The 20832-nt window shown below is 44.5% G+C and overlaps 1 protein-coding gene across 1 annotated transcript; it reads right to left on the bottom strand.

Moving 5' to 3' along the window:
* Positions 1-305: 305 nt before the first annotated feature.
* BFSP1 (beaded filament structural protein 1) lies at positions 306-19685 on the bottom strand. The gene is made up of 8 exons (XM_009980813.2): positions 19315-19685; positions 11637-11697; positions 8122-8217; positions 7696-7788; positions 6892-6999; positions 4302-4522; positions 2806-2891; positions 306-1246 (listed from the first exon to the last, which is right to left on the bottom strand). Exons 1-8 carry the CDS (start codon positions 19683-19685, stop codon positions 306-308), a joined length of 1977 nt encoding a protein of 658 aa, XP_009979115.2.
* Positions 19686-20832: the final 1147 nt, after the last annotated feature.

Raw genomic sequence — 20832 nt, 5'->3', positions numbered from 1 at the left:
TTGTCCCGGATACTGTGGAAAGCCAGGCAGCTCTGTAGTAATAATTACTTTCAACCTGTCCTAATCATGAAAAAAATCAGTTGCATAGGATGTGCCTATTACTTGTTGCCCTGGAGCGCCCTAACGGTCAGTGCACCAAAGGTGAGCCTACGTCAGACAGAATTGCCATCAAGGTCACTATCTGTTCCATACCAAACAGCAAAAACTCTCACTACTGTATCATTCGGTCAGGAAAAAAAAACAAACAGTCATTTAATAACTATGCCAGACAAGTTGACTATCGGGGGGGAGGGGGGGTGTGTCACTTAAGAGCCTTTGTCACCTGGTTTCTTCTTGCTCGTCTTCTCTATCATTGTCTCCACAATCATGGCTGTCTCTTCGTACGTCTGAATTCTGTCATCTGAAAACTTCTCGATGGACTCCACCACCTCCACCTTCTCGTAGCTCATGGAGCCAGGCAAGCCTGCTTCCCTGAACAAAAGGCCCTGCTTATCTTCTCGGTCATATTCTGCCTCTCGAAGGACTCCTGGCTCAGTTGGGCTTACGAGGCCAGGGGAAGGAACTGCCTCAGGCTCAGAGATGTCCGGATACTTTGTGATTTGCTCGATTTTGCCTCTTGTTTTTTTGCTCCATTCAAGCATTTCTTCTTCCTCTTTCTGTTTCACTTGGAGTTCAAACTCTTCCCTCCTTTCACAGATATCCGCTTTCTCTTTTTCTGATGGTTCAGCAGGTTCTGGCAGCTCCGGTATGGGCTCCACTTCACCACCGTTCATCACCTTCCCGTTGTCAGTGGAAACTGTGATCCCTCCCACAGCTGGGACGGAGGGGGCCAAGATGCAAGGTTCTTCATAGCGTTCCTCCCCTGTTACCAGCACGTAACGCCCTTTTGGAAGGGCTTCAGGTTTAGGCTCTGGTCTCTTGTGGACTCTTATTTTTTCCCTCACAATGTTACACAATTTGTCAAAGGCTTTACTTATCTGAGCTCCATCAGGTACGTCCTCTGGGCCCGTTTCTTTTTCATCAAGTTCTAATCCCTCCTGCCCAGGTTCACATGTGACTGAGCCTTCATGCCTAAACTCCAGCTGATCTTGGTCAAAACCTTCCAGAGTTCTGTCGTACATCCTTTCGGGCGAGAGACCGTCGGTTATGTCTTTAGACATCAGTTCCTTTTTCCTGGCAATTTTCTTTGTCAGGGCTTTTTGTCTGGGCTTTACACTGGCAATGTCTTGCATGGCCTGGGTGATATCTAAGGAAAAAGCAAAACAAAGCAAACAAAACCAGTGCTGAACACAGTTGCTGCACACACTGGAGCTGCCTCTCACACTCACTGCTGCAGGTGGAGAGCTGAATGCAGCAGCAAATGTGAGCACAGCTTCCGTCGGCACATTAAACAGCCTCTTCTTTTGCATGGGCCCCCTTGGCCAAGTAGCCGTTTTGCACCTGCGGTCGCCACTGCCATACAAAGTGTGAGGACAGGACAAAGAGGCAGCTGCACAAAACATTCACCTATCAGGCTTACATGACTGCTCAGCAGGAGTGCCCAGTGACTGCTGCCGCAGGCGGGCTCAGCACCTTCCTCCTGGGTATCATGGCAGGTTTGGCCCCATTAACTAGACAAGAAACCTCGTCTCCTAAGGCAGAGGCTGAAGCCAGGTGCCCAAAGTTAGAGGCATGGCCTGGCAGTAGGACTAGGTGGAAATAGCTTGTCTGGCTTTTATAACTCCTGCAAGAGTTAAGGAGGGGAAAGAAAAAAAAAACCAACCAACAAACCAAAAACAGCAGCAGGAGCATGGGCAGGCTACTGATTTCCATGGCATGAACAGCTAGAGCAGAGGAGGCAGAGTGTGGTACTGGGAATTACGGGAACACAGGGACAGACAGGTATTAATATGCTTTTCCCACAGGCAGCTGTTTCGTTCCACGTCACAGGTACACAAATGCACACGAAACGCCCTGTTAGCCCTGCAGGTGTGGTTAGGGACGGGCCAGATCCTCAGCGGGTGTAAAACACTGCTTTGCAGGACAGGAGTTGTTTACACCTGCTGAGGATTGGGCCTCAGGCATTATAGACCCACTTCACCTCACACTGCTACGGTTCACAGAGCAGTTGTTAGAAAAATCACACCTGCCTGCCAAAGAAAAACCTCATTTGACAGTTTATCTCCATTTCAGGGCAGTTTGTTGTTAGTAAGACCTCAGTGCGCTTCGGATTTAAGCTATAGTAAGTCATCCCGTATGTTAGTACCTACAGCACCTTTCTATAAACCAACTCCCCTCTTTGTTAAGAGCAGCCTCACTATTTTAAGTCCTGGCCGTTTCCTGGCCACCAGGTTTACAAGCAGCCTGAGACTAACAAGCAATCGTACAACACGGAGGAAACACCATTCATAGGAAACCAGGTCATGACACGCAGAGAGGGCCAAAAAAGTGTCCTCTGCCTGTGGTGCTCAACGTGCCCTAATGCTCTTTGTGCACAACTGAGGTGTGAGCCGACGACTTGCAACGAGTCAGCACAAAACCCTCAGCTCTTGCCATAGTTTCAGGTTTCTTCCGACTCTGCTCTATTGATTGGCCTAAGTAGTAAATTGCAAAAAATAAGCAAAAAGAAACTTGTTTGGTTGTGGTTTTGGCCTTTGACAGCTTGTCCCAAAGCCAGCTCAGGTAAGCTGCAATCATTGTGTTTACTTATCAAGGCTGGAGTCAGGCTGTCATGGCTGGTGTTTGTATGGAAGACAAATGGAAAAACAGCTTAAAATACAATGATGCTGCTCTTGACAGACACAGGAAGACATGTCACAGGTTTACCTCTTCCCCTCGAAGCTTGAGGCTGGACAGGTCTATAGATCTGCGTGAAGAGTGTGACTGGCGTTCCTGCTATAGCAGAGTTTAACCTGCCGGAGAAGACGCGCATCGGTCAGACCTCTCCCCCTCGTTTCCATCAAGAGCAAGTGAAATTGCGCAAAATGAAGCATGGAGGTTAAAGAAACGTATTTCTCTGTGGTGAGGAGTCAAAGAGAATGATGGGAGCCTGTTTCTTGTCTGGGAATAATTAACACAGCCACAGCACCTTCGCAGGAGTTCAGCTGGTTTCTACCAGCAGATGTGGGATGCTCGGCCAGGCAAAGTACACCGGTGGCAAACACCCCACGGCAACAGGTTTGTAATTTAGCACAACACTTTGAAAGGATGGGTAGATTTTGGATGGGCAAACAGTCAATCCACGCCTACCAGCGGTCAGCAAGAGCTGTACGTGCTGGCAGGTAAAATATGAAATTTGGTAGATGTTCCAATGTTACCTGCATATGCCTGACTTCAGAAGGGCAAGAAGAAAACTGAGCAGTCTTCCTTGGAAAGTGTTTGAGGAGTCAGTGGTATTAAGGGTTAAAAATTAAAACCAAGAGACTGGCCTATATGCAAACCAGTTACTATATCTGTGGACTTTCCAGTCTGCTCTGCCAGAACTTGAGACAGCTATTTTGGCCCGTAGGGAGGATACACATGCTGTGTAGATATGCAAAGGATGCACGTTTTGGTTTTGGGCACCGAGAATTACCCTGATTGGATACTCCTAACCAGAATGCGGTATCCAAAATGAGACTCTGAAAATTGATGAAACATCTGTTCCCCACATGTTAGATGTTGACTATCAGTAAGTGTCCTTCCCCTGCGTCTTCTGGACAACCCAGAGCAGCTTTCTGGGTGCTCAGGAGACCGGCTCTGCTGCATCTGCCTGCGCAGGTGGCACCAGCCTCTGCTGTGAAAGCCCAGCTCCTTTTCTCATGTGAGGCTGATGGTTGACATTAGAGGGAGCCAGCGCTCCTCCGTAGGTTTAAACTCAACTGAAATCCCTGCAAATGTCTTCTATTCTTCCCTTTTTCCTCCCTTGCATGAAGAATGGAGTTGCCGTGATGAGTGCTTTGCTTTACAGGACGTTTGACCTGTCTGAGCCCTGTGAGACCACCCTGCCTGTGACACCCCAGCAAGCTTCACCAACACCTGGGCAGTGGAGAGGGTGTTTAAACCGCTTTTGTATGCTCCTGACCTCTGCACACTGACGCCAGGACAGGGTATGGAAAGGAGACTGTAAGGAAAGGAGAAGCTCAGAATGGCTCTGACCCTTTCCTTGGCAGAGACTTGACCAGATTTTGCATCTATTGAGATTCCTATCCCTGCATATCTACCAGTGAAAGGTGTGAAATGGCCATAGCTTTGGGTGGATCAAATGCCCTTAAACATACTTTTTGAAAGGAGATAAAAGAGATCACTGGCCCCTTTGGGAGAGTCCAGAAATCCAGCCTTACCGGCTCTCCTCATTCTGGATGATACGCTTGTACCGTTCCAGCTCATTCTCCAAGGACTGCTGGTAGATCACCAGCTGGCGGCAGTCGGTCGTGTACTTCTCCAAGGTCCTCTCAGCCTCCTCTATCCCCTTCCTAAGGTTTTCAATCTGCTCATTATAAAGCTGAATTTCATCGTCGTAACTCTCCTGGGTGTTTTTAATCGCTTGCTCCAGCATGGTTGTCTGGTAAACAAAAGTGGTGGGTGAAAGAAGCAGCTCTGAAGCATTCAGCATCCCCATATTTTAAGGGTTAATCAAAGGCAAAACATGTTTTATTACAATGTGTGAGGCTGCAGTGCTAAAATACAGCAGCAGTTTCACTGCGTTTGTTCTGTTATTCAAAACCAATAACTCCCCTCTGCCCCTTATCTATCCCAAGGCTTCTGCTCCACAATATGCATGATGGGATCGGCATGAACCATGGGAACAGCTGTGTGATGTCTCCTTCCCCATGCATGCGAGGCTGGCTGATGTCTCATGGACAGCCTCAGCAGAGCAGAAAGTGTCTTACAAGGAGAACAGAAGTGCTTAACTGGGAAGATGTGCCCAGGCAAAACCTGTTCTTCCTTCTCTGGTCCACAGACCAAGCACTGAAGGTTAAGGAAGGGTCTTCTTTTAAATAAAAAGCTTTCCTTTTGAATTAAATTCCTCAGCTTTTTTACTTTAACGATAAAAATAACTGTTGTGCAGTAAGGCTTCAACACCAGTCACTGAAGAGCACATCAACCAGGAGATGGCAATAAGTCCCTTGCAAAAACAGCGGGCAGGAGTTACAGGTGGGATATTTGATGGTGTAATTCTGCTCTCACTTTCTTCTGCTATTTTTGGCTTTTTATTATAGTTCCTCTATTGCTTTTTTTTTTTTTTTCCCCCTTTTCAAACAGCTTTTAAAGAGATGAACTCACAAAAAGCTAATGGGGCAATAACTGACTAATGGATTCTTTAATAATTGATTTATTTCTATATGTTACAGGCAAGATTTTCAAAAGAGCCTGTTTTAAGAGCCTATAGTTAGGAGCTAGGTCCCCTGGCATTAGTTAGGTTATATTGCAGTGTATGAGTGGACCGGCAGGTTCCACAGACCCCTTTAGTATTTAGTGCTCACAAAATGAAGTCGAGAACCTCTCAGCAACATGGTTATCAGGTCCAGAAACAGGTAAGTAAAGGAGCTCGAGGATACCCCAGTCATCAGATCCAGCCTTCACTGTCACAAGCAACCACGTCATCAACCTTCACTCATAAAGTTATTTCACTCCTTTAATCTCAAGGCATGGGAATTAATGAATGAATACATTTCTAAATGGGACATGAAGGCTTGATTTTGAAAGCAGCATGACTAAATCCCCAAAGAGTGCCTCTCCATCTGCCAGCAGAACGCTCTTTTTCTCCCCTTTCTTTATTGACTCATTATCTCATTTATCACAATATTGATTCTTGCCCTTCCCAAGCGCATGTGTCCTTTCCACCAGAGCATCAGACATGAGAAAGAGACCAAGACAAAGACCCAGGGGCAGCACTGTCCCCAAGTGCCCTAGAAGTAGAAAGAAGTTACACTCAGAAAGTGAAGAACTGCTGCTCTGACTGTTCAGAGGAGTCCAAAATCCCACTAAAAGGAGTTTTATGTCAGTATATCACTCTCCTCACCCCGGATGGACAACTCCAGGCTCAAAGGAAGGTGTATTTGGGGGTTCTAAGGTGGGCATTCTCCATCCCTACCCACTAAGAAACACTCAACTGTGTGTAGGTACATCTGCCATTGGCAATTATACAGGACTGGTTTCTCTTCACTGTAGCCTTTAGCTGCTCCTGTGTCTCCTGCCGCCCTTGTCCCTGCACTGCACACTTGCTCAAAGACACTGGCTGGAGATGGAAGGTTGATTTACAGCAAGTTTGGCTGGGAGATGGGCAAGAGCAATGAGTCAAAAGCCTTGGCCAGTCATTTTCTGCAAATCAGGAATTGGCAAAAAGCAGATGGTTTTGGTGCTGGTAGTGTCTAAGCATAGGAGAGGCGTTGACTTAGTGCTTGGTAATGACGGGGATGAACGCAGGACGCCAAATGTAGCTTGAAACCTATTTCAGTTTTGATTACCAAGTCTCACAGCAAGCTCAGCATTGGATGTGGCACTGATGGAAAGGACTGGGCAGAGCCCTGAAGGTCCACCATCATTTTTCATGGAGCTAATTCCCAGTCTGAGCTCAGTAAGAAAGAAAGCAAGACCAGTCCTGTGTGACTTCTCCACCCATGACCCTCTGCTGACTCCATCCTGCAGGAATCCAGTTGCAACGTGGAAACCTTCTCCCACCAGCTACTCCGATAGGCAAGGATAGCTTTGTTGTGATGATACCTACAGCCCTCCCTGCCAACTAAACCTGATGATTTGGGCCACTGAGAGAAAGGGAATGAAATAGCTGAAGAAAAAGGTGGAAAGCTAAAATGAAAACGCACCTCCAAGTCAAATGAGTTCACAAGACCCTGTGAAAGACTGTGTGACCATGAAAAGAGCAGTGCTCATGAGCATCATGATTGTGTTTATGGCTAGTGATGGCAGTACCTCTGTCTGCAGTTTGTATTTCTGTGCCTGTAGCTGGCAGAGGATGCTCTTGTATTCCTCCAGCTGGCTCTGCAGAACTGGGATCCTCCTCTCCGCTATCAGTTTTTCCTGGTTGGGAGAAAAACGACGTGTGTACAGGAAAGTATGTTTCACACTTTTAAAAGAGACAAAAGAAATTCCACTACTGGAAATAAACTGTAAAGATAAGCAGAAAATGACAAAAGACAAATATAAAGACGAGTATTGAACCTCAAGTAAACCCTTGTGGCATAACTTTAAGAATAAAAGATGTCAGCTGGCAGGACATTAGAAGTACAGCTTATGTTGAAATTAGACCTGTAGGTACAGGTGTTCATATCTTCTCCCAACTAATAAATATTCTTGGCATATCCACTCGTATTGGTGGCAATCACCAAGTTTTCCTCTAGTCTGTAGCAACTTATTTGATTTACAAATTTTCACCACATCTTGTCCCTTCAGGATAAGATTTACTTTCTTCATAAATACCCATACGTCCTGCCAGCTCCTCTTCAGATAGGAAGTGTAACTAATTCAAATACTTTTAAACTAGCCATTTTTGGGGCTCACACATATGCTGGAGTATACTTAACGCAATTTCTCTTCTCCTGACCAATCCAGTTTTCCAAAGCTGCAGTCAGTTTTTTCTCTCATATTCAGTAGTTACTCATAGTTGTTGCAGTTTTCATCTAACCTTGGAGTGTTAGAGGACCTAAGACACTTTAAGAGTAAACATCATCTCTTTCTTACTTGGAGCAGCACGCATTTACTGACAGCAACGCTTACCTCACATACGCCAGTGGTTATAGGGGACACGCGAGGGGTCGTCTGGATGATCTGCTGCAAAACATTGACGTAGGTCTGGATTTCCATAAGGTTCTGTGATGGAGAAAAAAACATTTTCATCAGAAAATGCTATAGCAAGGAGCTCCCTTCAATGTGCTCCTCTTCGGAGGTTTATTCCTAGATATTTACTTCTTTCAGCATATAAAAGTTCACGTTCAGACTTGGTTTTGGAATGTGGTTTTAGACCTGATTTTGAGTGCATGTGTGCTGACAGTTTCATCATGCTAAGGGTACATTACAGCCATTTGGCTGAGCACAGTATTTACCCACCAAAACACAAACAGGATTCACCTTAACTTCCTACTGGAACAGATTACGGAGAAGGGCAAGGAAGCTCTAAAGAAGATGGTAAATTCAGCCAGTTACCTTCTTGTATCTGTCCTTTGTGGCATTAATGTCGTCCTGCAGGAACTGGGACTCGATCTGCAGCTCCAGGTTGCACAGCAGTGCTTCATCGGCTTCCTGCAACGCAGAGACACAGGGCACGGTCAGTATGTACAGCTGGAGTGTCAAAACCACAGCAGCCACTTAGCCACCACGTGAGCCATGGTACGTGCGTAGCGGGCTGCGTGGAGAACTAAAGCCTACTGGGGGAAACCAAAGTAGTATGAAACCAACCAACAACAGGCACCTTATTTATCGTGTTCTCCTATTGTACATGCTGCTTTTCTGCACAAATATGATTTATGACACAGTTTGGCACTGGCACTGTCAAAATACTTTTACCATATGCTTTATGAATGCTGGGAGCCAAGTAGTAGACGCTATGAAACACCAGTCTTTGACGCTAAAAGCTTGCAATGGTATGTGAATCTTCTAAACAGATGACATCAACAGACTAAGGCACTGAGTGTTTATGACAGGACCTGAGGTATCCTGACGACTTTTTAATATCTCCAGGAAAGAATCCCTTACAAAAAAAAACCCAGGATGGTTCAAAGTATTTTCACTCCTTTTGGTGTGTTCTCAAATGTCACAAACATTTGTCAGTTTGGAGCCATTTTTGAAAGTAAACATGACAGATGAGCAAGTCCAATAAAAATCAGCTTGCTGCAGAAGTTTCTAATATATCGGGAGGACAAAAGTTCGTACTGTCCAATTAATTCAGAGGACAAGGTGTATGACTAGCAATCGTGGTCTCGAAGTACATAGGTATGAGTGGCACTGGTATTTAAATCCAGAGAAATCTCCATTTCCGCCCAAAGGTCAAATTTAGATTTTTCATATGTTATGTTATTCAATACAAGCCCTTGAATATAAAATCATTTCCATGAAACCTGGCAATATATCTTACAAATATACAAGTGTGAAGGGAACAGCTTTATTCTTCTACTTAGTGCGTGCCTTCTTGGTTAGGTTTATCATTAATTAATACTGTGAAATACAGCTTTTGAGAAAGTATCGTGAAAGTTGTCCACTGAATCTTCCTTGCAGCTCTACAAAGTTCCGCTGCGGTTTGCAATTTGCCTCAAGAAAGTCTTGATTTCTGCATGTAACTCAAAGTTTACAAAAAAAAAAAACCAAACCAAAATGATTTAAATGTGTCTCTTTAAAATTACCTACGTGCCATTACCAGCTGTACATATGTCTCAGTGAGTGGATCACAGGTTGCAAATAAAAGACTGAAATTTCTGGGTGCAGCATATGACTGGTACAAGGGGATTTTTAGGTTTTGCACGTGCACAGCACGCGCTATTCCAAAAATGTGTAGACGTTTGCTGTCTCATTATGCTGCTGAGCCTCTCAGCCAGAGACCTCTCCAGCGGTCTCTCTGCTTTGTGAGACGGCAGTGGCTGATCCAGACACATCCAGCCCAGCACATTCGGAGCCAGTCATCAGGAATGCCCGCTGCTTTTCTGCACTCCTCTGCCTTCCTATTGAAAGGAAGATCAGCAGGACAATGGCCACGTTGGGAGGCTTGGGGAAGAGCCAAAAAAAGCCCACGGGTCCCTAGATAATACCGATAAGCAAATATTTCTGCACGCGATAAGCAAAAACAGCATTCAGCTTTCCAAATGTTCCTTCGAAGGGGAAAAATACTTTTGCTTTTATTCCCTGCTTTCAGATAGACCAGCTTCACTGATGATGCTGTGTATCAGGACAGTGCAGCGCCTACATGTTTTCTTCTGAACTTCGCAGTGTTTGCTGTTCACTCAACTTCTGAAAAAACATTCTGCTTTAGGTGCTGATTCCAGAAAGTTGATCCATGTGCTGAAGCAGTATTTTCATTTACCATGGAAGAGAAATCCCTTAGATCTCTCCAGAACCAGTGTTTGCTGATTTTCCAAACTGATCCTCCATCTGTTGGAAAATGCAGGTTTCAGGCAATGTCTTGGGCACTGTACAGAACATCAGTTGTGTTCTCACCAGCATTTGGTGCCCCAACAAAAATTGCTGCTGCAAGAGGAGCAGCCTAGACGCAACCTGGGATAAAAACATCCTCCGCAGCTCAAGAAAGATCTTGAGCTGTGCCTGGGGTTGTCAAATCAATCCAATTTTCTTTAACCACAGATTGGCTCAGAGGAACTGTGAAGATGCACCCACCAGCTCCAGCTACTCCTTACAAAATATTTGCCTCCATAAGTATTTTTTAAAGGCTTGCAGGGTGTCAAAAAGCCCTGCTAGCACACTGGAAAATAGCACTGATGCATGATATTTAAGCTCATTGGAGATATAAATGCTAAAAAGCATATTTTTTTAATATAAAACATGCATATCATTGCTCAGTTTCACAGAGTTGGTTTGGAAATATGCTAAGTATGTTAGTAAACGTTTATATTTTCTCTGAGCCATTATTATTATTATTATTATTATTATTATTATTTCTCTTCCCATGGCTCAGGAAAGTGCAGCTCATGCAGCTCAACATAAACATTTCTTATGTTTTATTGTGAAAGGAACAAATCAGGGGGTTTTGTGGCTTCTCTTTTATTTGGAAATCTAATAGGAAGCTGAGGGTCCGTCCTGGGAAGGGCTGACCATACCCTGCAAGGGACTGAGGAGCTTTGAGATCCACCAGACATGAAGACTTAGACACAACCAGCATTTTCTCATCATGCCATGACATCAGTTCTAAATATACTTTAATACAGTAGCTTATTAAAAAAAAAAAGTGAGAGAAGGAGATATTTAGCAACAAATACATTTTCTCTGGTCATATTCCAGACTCTTAGACATGTGTATTGGCTGCACAGTATGACTAATAAATCAGCTCTTCCTACCTCTGTGTGCAGCCTCTAATTCACTCAGAGAGAAATTGTCTTCTGAGATGAACTACTTAAGGATATTGGTTAATGGGAGATTAGGGACGGTTGGACTGGATGATCTCTAAGGTCTTTTCCAACCTAGAAATCTATGAATCTATGAGTTAAAAAAAATAGAGCGTTAGAAGAGTTTAATTAAAGGCACCTAAACATGTGCCAGATCTTCAGCAAGTGTGAATTTGCAAAATTCACATTGGATGTGGAAGAAGCAACCCGTATGTCAACTCCAGGTCCCGAAATGAATGCAGGAGCCGTTTGCTGATGCTCTGAAAGGAATGTTACGCAGCAGATTCTCCTAGTTCTTAGTCTTACTGAAAAATGAATGAAGTCTTGAGCACAGCTGAGGCTGTGGGCTGCAGATGGCATGTGCTACCTGACCAAAATCAGCAAGACTGTACAGAGCAGGGCACTACAGTGCGGACACACACGCCAAGGCTCAGTCATTTGCACAAGGCTAAGGGAGGGGGATGGAGGGGAAGGAGAACTTTGCATCAGTGCATAATGACAAGAAAATGACGTTTTATCTTCCTACTGCTTCTTCAAAGCAGCTTGCTGTAGTAAATGAAATCAAAGGAAAATACTATAAAGACTTTTCCTTTTCTATTTTTCCAGGCTTACCTTATTAAGGCGTTCAAGGGTTTCTTTTAGCCTCTGCTGATATTCACGTTCATTTCTATACCTGCAAATAGAACAAGGGAGACGAAGTTCAGTGGTTCATCCTTCTGCAAACTGCACTGTCATCTGCACTATCATGCACAACATATGCTTCACACGAAAGCAGAATATGAATCTTAAAAGGGCCTAAAAGATTTATTTATGCATTAGCGTTATCTTTTTTTTTTTTAGTCCCAGATGCTGAGAGTAATTCCAGAATTGACTAACTTCTTGTCCTCAATTTATGTAGCAGAAGAGAATGGAATGCCACACATTTGCTATCACGTTTTCACAAAGCCCAAGAATGGACTATTTACCAAAAAAGTCTATTTGATTGGTGTTGGACTACAGCGACAGCCATTCATCAGTGGTTACTATACGAATTCTTGCTACATTGGCAATTAGCATTTCATTACATTGTACTTGGTTTTTGGTTCTACCTGATGATGTTCAATAAGCATTTTCAGGACAGACACATTAAACACAAGGGTTGCAATTTCACATATTGATTGTGCATGAATAATGTTGTACTATGATGCTTTCATGAATCAAGCTTTGTGCTTTCTTTAATCGCAATTCATATTTCAGTTTGGTCAAATTCACCTGTGAGTCTTAGTAAGCACTGCATTTAGCCAACTATCCTTATGCATTTATAAAATGTCCACAAGTGCATAATGTGCATGTTCCTGTACTGCGTGAACAATGGATATATATTGTGTTTATCTTTCATTTGAGGAAATAGCACGTATTCTTTAAGAATTAGGGCTCTGTATTTGTATGTTAGATAGAATTATCTTCCAGTAAAGCCTTTTACCTGCAGAGTACAAACCTTCGTAATTGTTGATTACTGTTGTTTGTTCCTTTCGCTAAATAAACTATTTATAAAATGCTTAATAGTTTATATAAAAAGTTCAAATATGGTTTAATGACACCTCCTTAAATAAAACAAAAAAAGCCAGAAGCATCTATATTACAAGGCAATGAGAGTTTGAGCTGAACAAACAGCTCACCAAACTCCATCTGCTGCCAGTGCCAAAGTACATAAATTCGGTCTACCCCTGTTTATCCCTTTGCTTTTCCTAAAATAATAGAGATACAGAGATACAAAAAGCTGTCATTTTCTTACTTTCTACAAGAAACCCTCATGGTTAGTGACAAATCAACTCTGGTGGTGAATGCCCTTCACTTGCAGTACAAGCAATGGGCATCAACACAAGTATGGACACGGCTGTAACTCAGGATTGAACATAAACCTTCACCTGTCTTTGGAAATCAATGATTCAGCCCAGATACGCTGGTGGCATCTAAGGGACTTAATCCAGTCAACAGGCAACCTGTCAGTTCCTGGACTGAACACATCAAGGATCAGGTTATAATGGTCATGTCAACCTCACTTCTTTTTATCTCCTGAAGGATGAACAGCCAATGTTATTCTCATCTCTTTCAACATATCTTGAAGAGCAGAAGAGATGGGGTCACTCGTGAACTGATCAGGACTGCAAAGGAAGAACGTGGCAGAACAGAGAAATGGACTCAACTTGGTGCTCTGGTTGCCCAACTTTCCCTTCTTTTGAAATCCCATGATACTAGCAGGGTTAGTCACTGGTCTGTTTTCAACTCTTATCATGAACAGCAAAGAAAGAAGTGAAAATGATGAGGTTTTGTCTCATTATCACTCCTACAAATTGCTGGGACACCTCAGCTGAAGTGCTATTTTCTGGCAAAATTAAAATGATGTCTTTTTGCCAAACTGTAGTAACACAGGCTCCACTTCCAAGGATACAACCAAGAATATTCACCTTCAAAAGCGAGACTGCCTCTGTTTCTGCTGTTTATCGCGTTCACCTTCAACCAATTTTCTATCTATTTCATAAAATTTTTGCATGCAGTTGGCAATAAACACTTTGTTAACGTAGATCCTTTCCGACAACTGAGCAAGAATGAAGCAGTTGGTGGAAGTTTGTGAAATCAAATATACAGCTACAGTAAAAGGCTGAATTTACACTCCTAGTAATATACAACCACCCAATAGAGTCAGGGTCTAAATCTCAGCCCTAACATCATTCAGGCCTGCTGAAATCTGACTAGTTGCTGGGTCCTCACTCAAAAATTCTTTACATGACCAAAATATTCAGCTACATTTTCCTTCACTCTGAAACAACCTAAATACCTGCTGTATCACACAGCTGTAAATCCACCTGGCAGCTTTGTGAGAGTTAGTATGGTATGATTACCCTTTGAAGGAGAATTGCTTTTAAGTGATGTTCGATCTACTCCAGAAGCTCAGTGCAAAAGGGCTGAGGACCTCTTAGAAATGCTTCAGAGACCTCATGATGCCTCTGTGCCTGCTGAAATGTGTCTATGTAAGTGCAATGACTGACAGATGGCAGCCCTGTTATGCTTCAAACCTGATTTCAATGTTCAAGTAATTAGCTGGACATGTTGAAAAGAGGTCAAGTTTTTCTTAGATGGTTGCTGGTCAGCCTTTCCTGGACCTTAAGAGCCATGAGATTCATCTCCTTTGTTTGTTTTTTTTTAAAAAAAATCCTCTCACCTAGTCAAGTAGCTTTAGGGCTGCAATAAACCTTTTTGGACTGTTTAGGTAAAAAAAGGGATATTAATTATTTTTTGCATAGGGGACAAGAAACGCAGTGGAGGGGGCTGCCAGGCTCAAAGCAAGCAGATCAGAGGTTTAAAGATTCCCATCACCTCACCCCTCTTGGCTTAGCAGCTCTCTGGTGGGGCTCTAACAGGTTTACAGGTATTTGCTAAGCCCCTTGAGCCCCCATACAGCTCGGGGTACTGCCCTGCTGAAAGCATTGGGCATGCAGGAGGGCAGTCTCCTCTGCTAGGTTTGTTTCTCCACCTGGGAAGCACAGTTCCAGCAACGTTGTAAATCTCTTCTCCCATCCCCAGTCGACAGACGGCTTGTGCCTGCTCTCCAAAGATGGGGCCAGGTCAAGGCACTCTTTTTTTTTCGGACCCTGTCTCTGCTGGCTCCTCACCAGAGAAAAAACAGCCACAACACATCTTCGTGATGCTCAATGGCCAGATACTCACTTTGGTGTCAAGCCTGGGCTTGTAATATTTTTTTTTACTTTTACTTTACTTTTTACAAGAGTATATAGTGATAAGACAAGGGGCAATGGCTTTAAACTGAAAGAGGGGAGATTTAGATCAGATCTAAGGAAGAAATTTTTCACTCTGAGGGTGGTGAAGCACTGGAATAGGTTGCCCAGAGAAGTTGTGGATGCCCCATCCTTGGAAGTGTTCAAGGCCAGGTTGGATGAGGTTTTGGGCAACCTGGTGTAGTGGAGGGTTTCCCTGCCCATGGCAGAGGGGTTGGAACTAGATGATCTTTGAGGTGCCTTCCAACCCAAACCATTCTATGATTTTATGATTCTATATAAAGACAAACACTGACTCTGTTGAACTCTCCTGAACTCTTCCAGCAGCGTATGAAGCCTTTTGGCTTGTGCGAGCCGAGGTTAAACTTTTCTGCTCTTCCTCTTCCCCTCCCCTGAGGCACTTTGGTAGCCTTTTGTCAATAGAGACAGCAGTAATTTAGGTGCCAAAGAGGGCACAAACTGCAGAATGCTGGTCCTACGGGGATGACGGATCGGCCAATAACGCTTGAGGGCTGCTCCCTGCGGATTTATGAACAGATTGCTACCTGCGGTATCAAGAAGCTGCTGTCAAGTGGCTGACAGCCACAGGGCAAGATTTTGGCAGTTGGAGGAGGGGCTGAAGGGCAGGCAGGACCTCCTCACCTGCAGCAGGATAAAGCTCTCCTTATCACCAAAGAAGCAGCAGCAGCAGCGCAGAGACAAACCCTACAGACAGGGCTTGAAGATGGCTTTGCTGATGGAGTTCTGGTACTCCCCATGTCCCAGCTACCGTGTTTTCCTACTCGTTTTTGCTTTCTCTCACGGGTGTTGGGTCTCCATGGTGGCCCCAGAGGGTGTTGGCTCACCTGAGCATCACCACGCTGCGCAGCTTGGAGAACACAAGTGCCGATTTCCGTGTCTAGCAACTTCCAGGGAATCATATCGCATGCAAAACCCACAAGATTAGCAGTAAATGAATTTTAAATGAAACAATCAATTAGCAAGACTTCTAATTTCTGAAGTTAATTAATCCTCTTCAGGCAAGGGCGCTAAAATCTGGGTTTCAGCATCTTTCCTAATGTCATGGGGAGAGAAATACAGTCCTTTCCCACAGCCAGATGCAACGTTGCTATAATAATGACGCTCAGTAAAATTAGCATGACTGGTCTTTTTATGAGATGCATCCAATCAATTCCTAGCAATGCTTTTTTTTGCAACTTCAAGAGAAAGAATTCTCCACTGGTACAGAGTCTGAATTATTCATATTAATGGGGCAAGCTATGAATGTGACTACAGAGGATTTAAAAATAAACTTTAACGTAATCTGCTGTACAGTGGTTCATGCACATTGAGTTGTACAGACCCAGTACTCCCAGGCCCTACTGGGTTTAAATGCAGCTTTAAAAGGTTTACTTACATAAATGTAGCTTTAAAAGGTTGACTTACAGATATAAATCTATATCCCAAATTGTGAAAGCGAGTAAAAGAATGGGTTGTAAGCGCTAAAATTCTCTGCATTAGTGAAAGACACAGACATTTGTCAATTAACTGGTACACTGTGCTCCACTCAAAGACATTTTGTTATCCTAGCATGACAAAAGTAGATGCTTTATGTTTCAAAATGAAGCAGGAAAACCGCACTGTCTGCTGCCAACTGAGCGCAGACCCAGGTAGGGGAGCAGTTCTTCAGCACAGGAACGCATCTGGTTTCAGAAGCATGGCAAGGCCCTAGCAGATTATTCCTCCCATGTTTTGTTTAGAGAGCTTTAATTCAGTTAAGTAGCTGAAATCATAGCCATCAGGATGGCTGTGAGGTAGAAACAGGGTGAGAAGGCTGAGTACTTGTTTTAACGCCTGCAACTCCAAACCCAACTAATTTTTTTGAGATGCTGGAGAAACTTTCATGTCTGTCTTCAGGTCAAATTCAGCAGCTCCCAAGAAAAAAAAAATAAAACCAAAATTCACTTCTTGATGTAAACTGAAGGCAATTTGGTTAAAAAGCAGCCACTGCCCTTCCATTGTAATGGCCCTGTGTATCTTTAAATTGCAATGTTGTTGGCTTCCCTATAGTCCAAGTTTCCTTTTTACTTTTCTTTACAGCTGCTGAGTGAACATCCCAAGATTATATGACAAAGCACCATCTGTTTTTTCTAAGAAGTCACTAACTACCCCTGTAACGGGTCTTAAATCTCATTTTCAAGAGAAATATCCTTCTCTGGGTGTTTGCCTTCCAGGACTTTCCATGCCCTCCCCACCTGTTTACCGCTTGTGTAAAGCAACTCTTAATAAAAAGTAATTTAGCTTTGTGTCAGATCCCTAATCCTGCTGCTGGGGGATTATACAGGCAGTTAATTCACAAACTGCTCAGGTGGATGCAGGAATCCATTAAAAGGTAGCCAGGACAAACTCATTTTCTTCTGGCCACTTTTTCTAATTTTCTTCTTGCCAGTTTCTCTTGCAATCAAAGTTGAAATCAAAGAGGGAGTTGTGTGTTTCACTGCATTGACTCTTTGCCTGCCTGAAATACTCCAAAGAGAATGTGTTTTTGCCTAGCTATCCCATAGCACTGCATGTTTCTATACAGTTTGCCCATATTTTCAACCAATATGCAGCTAGCCATTTAAATACTGAGTCTAGTCAAAATCTCATAGATGCCATCGCAAAAAAACATATGAAATAGTATCAGAGTTAACAGCTACATTATAACATTGGCTCATAGCTGAATTTCCTGCTTATAAATATTGGAATAGAAAACTGCCTCATCAGGTGCTTATTCCTCGCTGGCACTGAGTCAGGGCATTGTGGACATCTGACCATTTCCAGCATTTAGGCTCAGTGCACCTGGACGGGTTATTCTCTGCTGTAGGACGAGAAAGAGAGATCAGGGCTTGGCATTTCTATAGCTGCGCCGTAGCTCACAGCCCCCACGGGCTGCTTGTGTGGCAGCCCGCTGCACTGGGCTGGAGATATTCTTTTTTAATTTTTTAATTTTTTTTTTTTTTTTTTTAGCTGGCTCCTTTTCTTAATTCAAATCTCAGCGTGGCCCCGGGAATAGCTGTGGCAGCACAGCAGACGAGGTGATGTGCAGGGCTGGAGAGGACAGGATGAGGATGCACTGGGACTGTATGGTTGCCGATAGCGATACATCATCGGACCATGGCCTAAAGATACAGATGGCCTCGACGTCAATTACCGCGCATCTGTTTTCCGGCTCTTTCCAGTTGAAAAATGATCGGAGACAGAAAAGAAAAATATTATCAGTCTCACACTTACTAATCCAGAGGAGGGGAAAATCAGTAGAGGATCAGAGGGAAAAATCACGTCATTTGAGCAAGGTTGGACAGAAAGTCTGTGATGGAGATGCGGGATGAAGTCTTGAGGGACGCGTATTTCTGTGTTCGCAAGACAGTGCTCCGGATGATTCACCTTCTGCCTTATTAAAAATGTTTCTGGTGAGTGCGGTGAGCATTGCCCAGGAGTGGCTGCACTTCTACCAAGACTGCATTTGTTGAAAATATTTCATTTTTCTCCTTCCTAGCACTGTCAGTAAGAAGAGTTCCTAAGCTAAAGCATGTTATATAGAGTTAACCTCTCACCCTTTGGTGGGGCAGAGGATGAAAAACTCTTCTTCAGCCTCCATGCTGCTGTCAAATTTCAGATAGATGTTTAGGGGGAAAAAAACCTTACCCATAAGCAACAGGAAGCCAAGACCCTTCTCTCCTGTGAGCAGTCCTTTCATGAGCAACACTCACCAAGTCCCATTGTGTAATTAATTAAGCAACACGGCCAACACTGCCTGTTGCTGAAGGGAAAGGACTACACGTGTCTGGAGGCACTCGTATGCTGCAGCCCCCAAGGCTCCTGCTCTTTGATTTACGGCACCACTGAGGTTAAACAGAGGTGAAGTTAGGGGAAACCTGTTCTTACAGCTACTGCTTTAGCAGCATGAGATGGAAATAGAGGGATGCAAGGAAGAAGAGGAGGGTAATTAGGCAAATTTCACACACCAGGAAAAAAATTATTTACTTTCTTTTCATCCCACATCTGTAGTGGCTGGCACAGACTGGCCCAGGTGCCTCACAAGGCCGGTAAATAAGAGTTTCTCAGAGACGTCTCACATATTTCAGGAGATGTTTGGGGTCATGTAACTCAGTGTTGCTCAGACACAAGACTTGCTTCGAGCCATTTGGGTTATTCCCTCTTTGCAGCACAATCCTCCTAAAGCTAATGAGCAACAACTCAACTGATGTGTGCCACAGCAAGGATCTGCTGCCATGGAAAGGGGAGGGCAATTGCCCATCTAGTAGCAGTGAGACCATGAAATGCAGAGCTGGAGCTCCCCATCTCCTAGCACCTTGCTTTTCACCATGGGCTTACACGCTGTCCCTAGCTACAAGTCTGATCCACAAGGAAAAGCATCACCAATGCACGAGAAGCAGCTGGTGACACCAAACCCATCCTTAGGAACCCAACCTTACTACTAAGATTAACTATGGAAAAGAGACCATCTATCTTCCTCCGTTCGCAAGCCTTACTTGTTGCGGTACTCATCGAGCATGCGCTGGGCGTCCTTCTCCTCCCGCTCCAGCTTGGCTCGGTCGGACGCAAGCTCCCGCATTCGCTGGCGGTTGAACTCAATCTGCCCGGCGAAGGCTTCGTCCAAGCCCACCAGCTCGTCCATGCGCTGGAAGGTCTCCAGCTGCTTGCGCAGGATGGTGTTGCGCTGCTCCAGCACGCGCGCCCGGTTGATGTAGCTGGCGAAGCGCTCGTTGAGCTCCTGCAGGTTCTCCAGGCCCCGGGCTTGGGCCAAACTATCGAATTCGGGGGAGCCTCGCAGCTCATCGTAGGCGTCTGACCGCTCGTACTTCTCCTTGCGCACCTCGCGGAGGAAGCTGCTCCTGTACATGGCTTCAGAGGGGCTGCGCGGTGCCGGGTTCCCCTCTTGCGTGCCTGCCTGTCTCTCCAGTTTGGATCTGAATTACGTCTGGGGGGTTCGGGGAGGAAGAACTGAACATAATCACCCCCCCAGATGATTGGGACTTGTCTCCAGGGTGGTTTGCGGCACTAAAGGCATCATCTGCAGCAGTGAACTAAATAAATCCCAATGGCCCCGCCTTGGGGCTGCCCGTCCGGGGTGTCAGCAGTTCGGAGGAGCAGCGGGTATGGGGGGTGGCGAGGGGCTTTTCTTTTGGAGCGTTGCAATTGTCTATGGCCAGAATAAAAGAGAGCAACATCCAGCTTTTGCTCGGCGGATTAAAGCGTTATCCATGGACAACAAAACGAGCGCTTTGCAGTTTCGGAGGCTGAGCTCAAAGCCTTTCGTGGCTGTGCTGGGGGGAGAGCTTTGTCCCATGGTGTTGTCGTCCCCAGGGCTGTGTGCAGAGGCCTTCTGCTGAGCCAGGATTTTGGTGTGAGTGGATGGCATAGCTTGATTTTCATTATTTGACAGTTTTGCGATTGTTTAGGATGATGGGATGGTGTATAAAAGTCCATGTGACTCCTGCTCCAAGTACGAGATTTGGCCATTTGGTTGTCAGGTCATGCTTCTTTATGTCAATCTTTTCTGCAGGTTATTTCTACCTGGCATGAGAGGCATCAAAGCAGCAGTGGTACTAAAAGCCCCGTGCTTAACAAAGCCCTGTTGGGAGGCCAGTGTCCTTGGGGATAGCCAAGTGCCAAGTCCTCTCATGTCTTGATGAACATACCATATTATCCCATAGCGAGCCACTATCGTTCCTCCCTTCCCTCTCACCATAATGGAGTCTCGTGTGCTGCTGTTCCCCGAAAGGCTTTTATTTCTCTGGAAGTGATGGATGTATTTCCTCTGGTATTTTCTTCCCAGTCTTTCCCTTTGCTAAATCCTGTTTCTTGGGCCTGTTCTTCCAGAAGCACATCTACTTGCCCAGCTGAAAAGCCCAACACCAAGACAGCCCAATGTTGAGATCTCTGTTGATAATTCGTTTATGTAAAAGTCACTCCTTCAATTTCTAATGGACATGGCTAATATAAATATTCAAATCACATGTGTCAGAACCTGAATGGAGAGCAGCCTC

The sequence above is a fragment of the Tauraco erythrolophus genome, chromosome 2, assembly GCF_009769465.1.
Source record: "Tauraco erythrolophus isolate bTauEry1 chromosome 2, bTauEry1.pri, whole genome shotgun sequence".
NCBI lineage: Eukaryota > Metazoa > Chordata > Aves > Musophagiformes > Musophagidae > Tauraco > Tauraco erythrolophus.
This window is presented reverse-complemented; position numbering and strand designations above follow the sequence as displayed.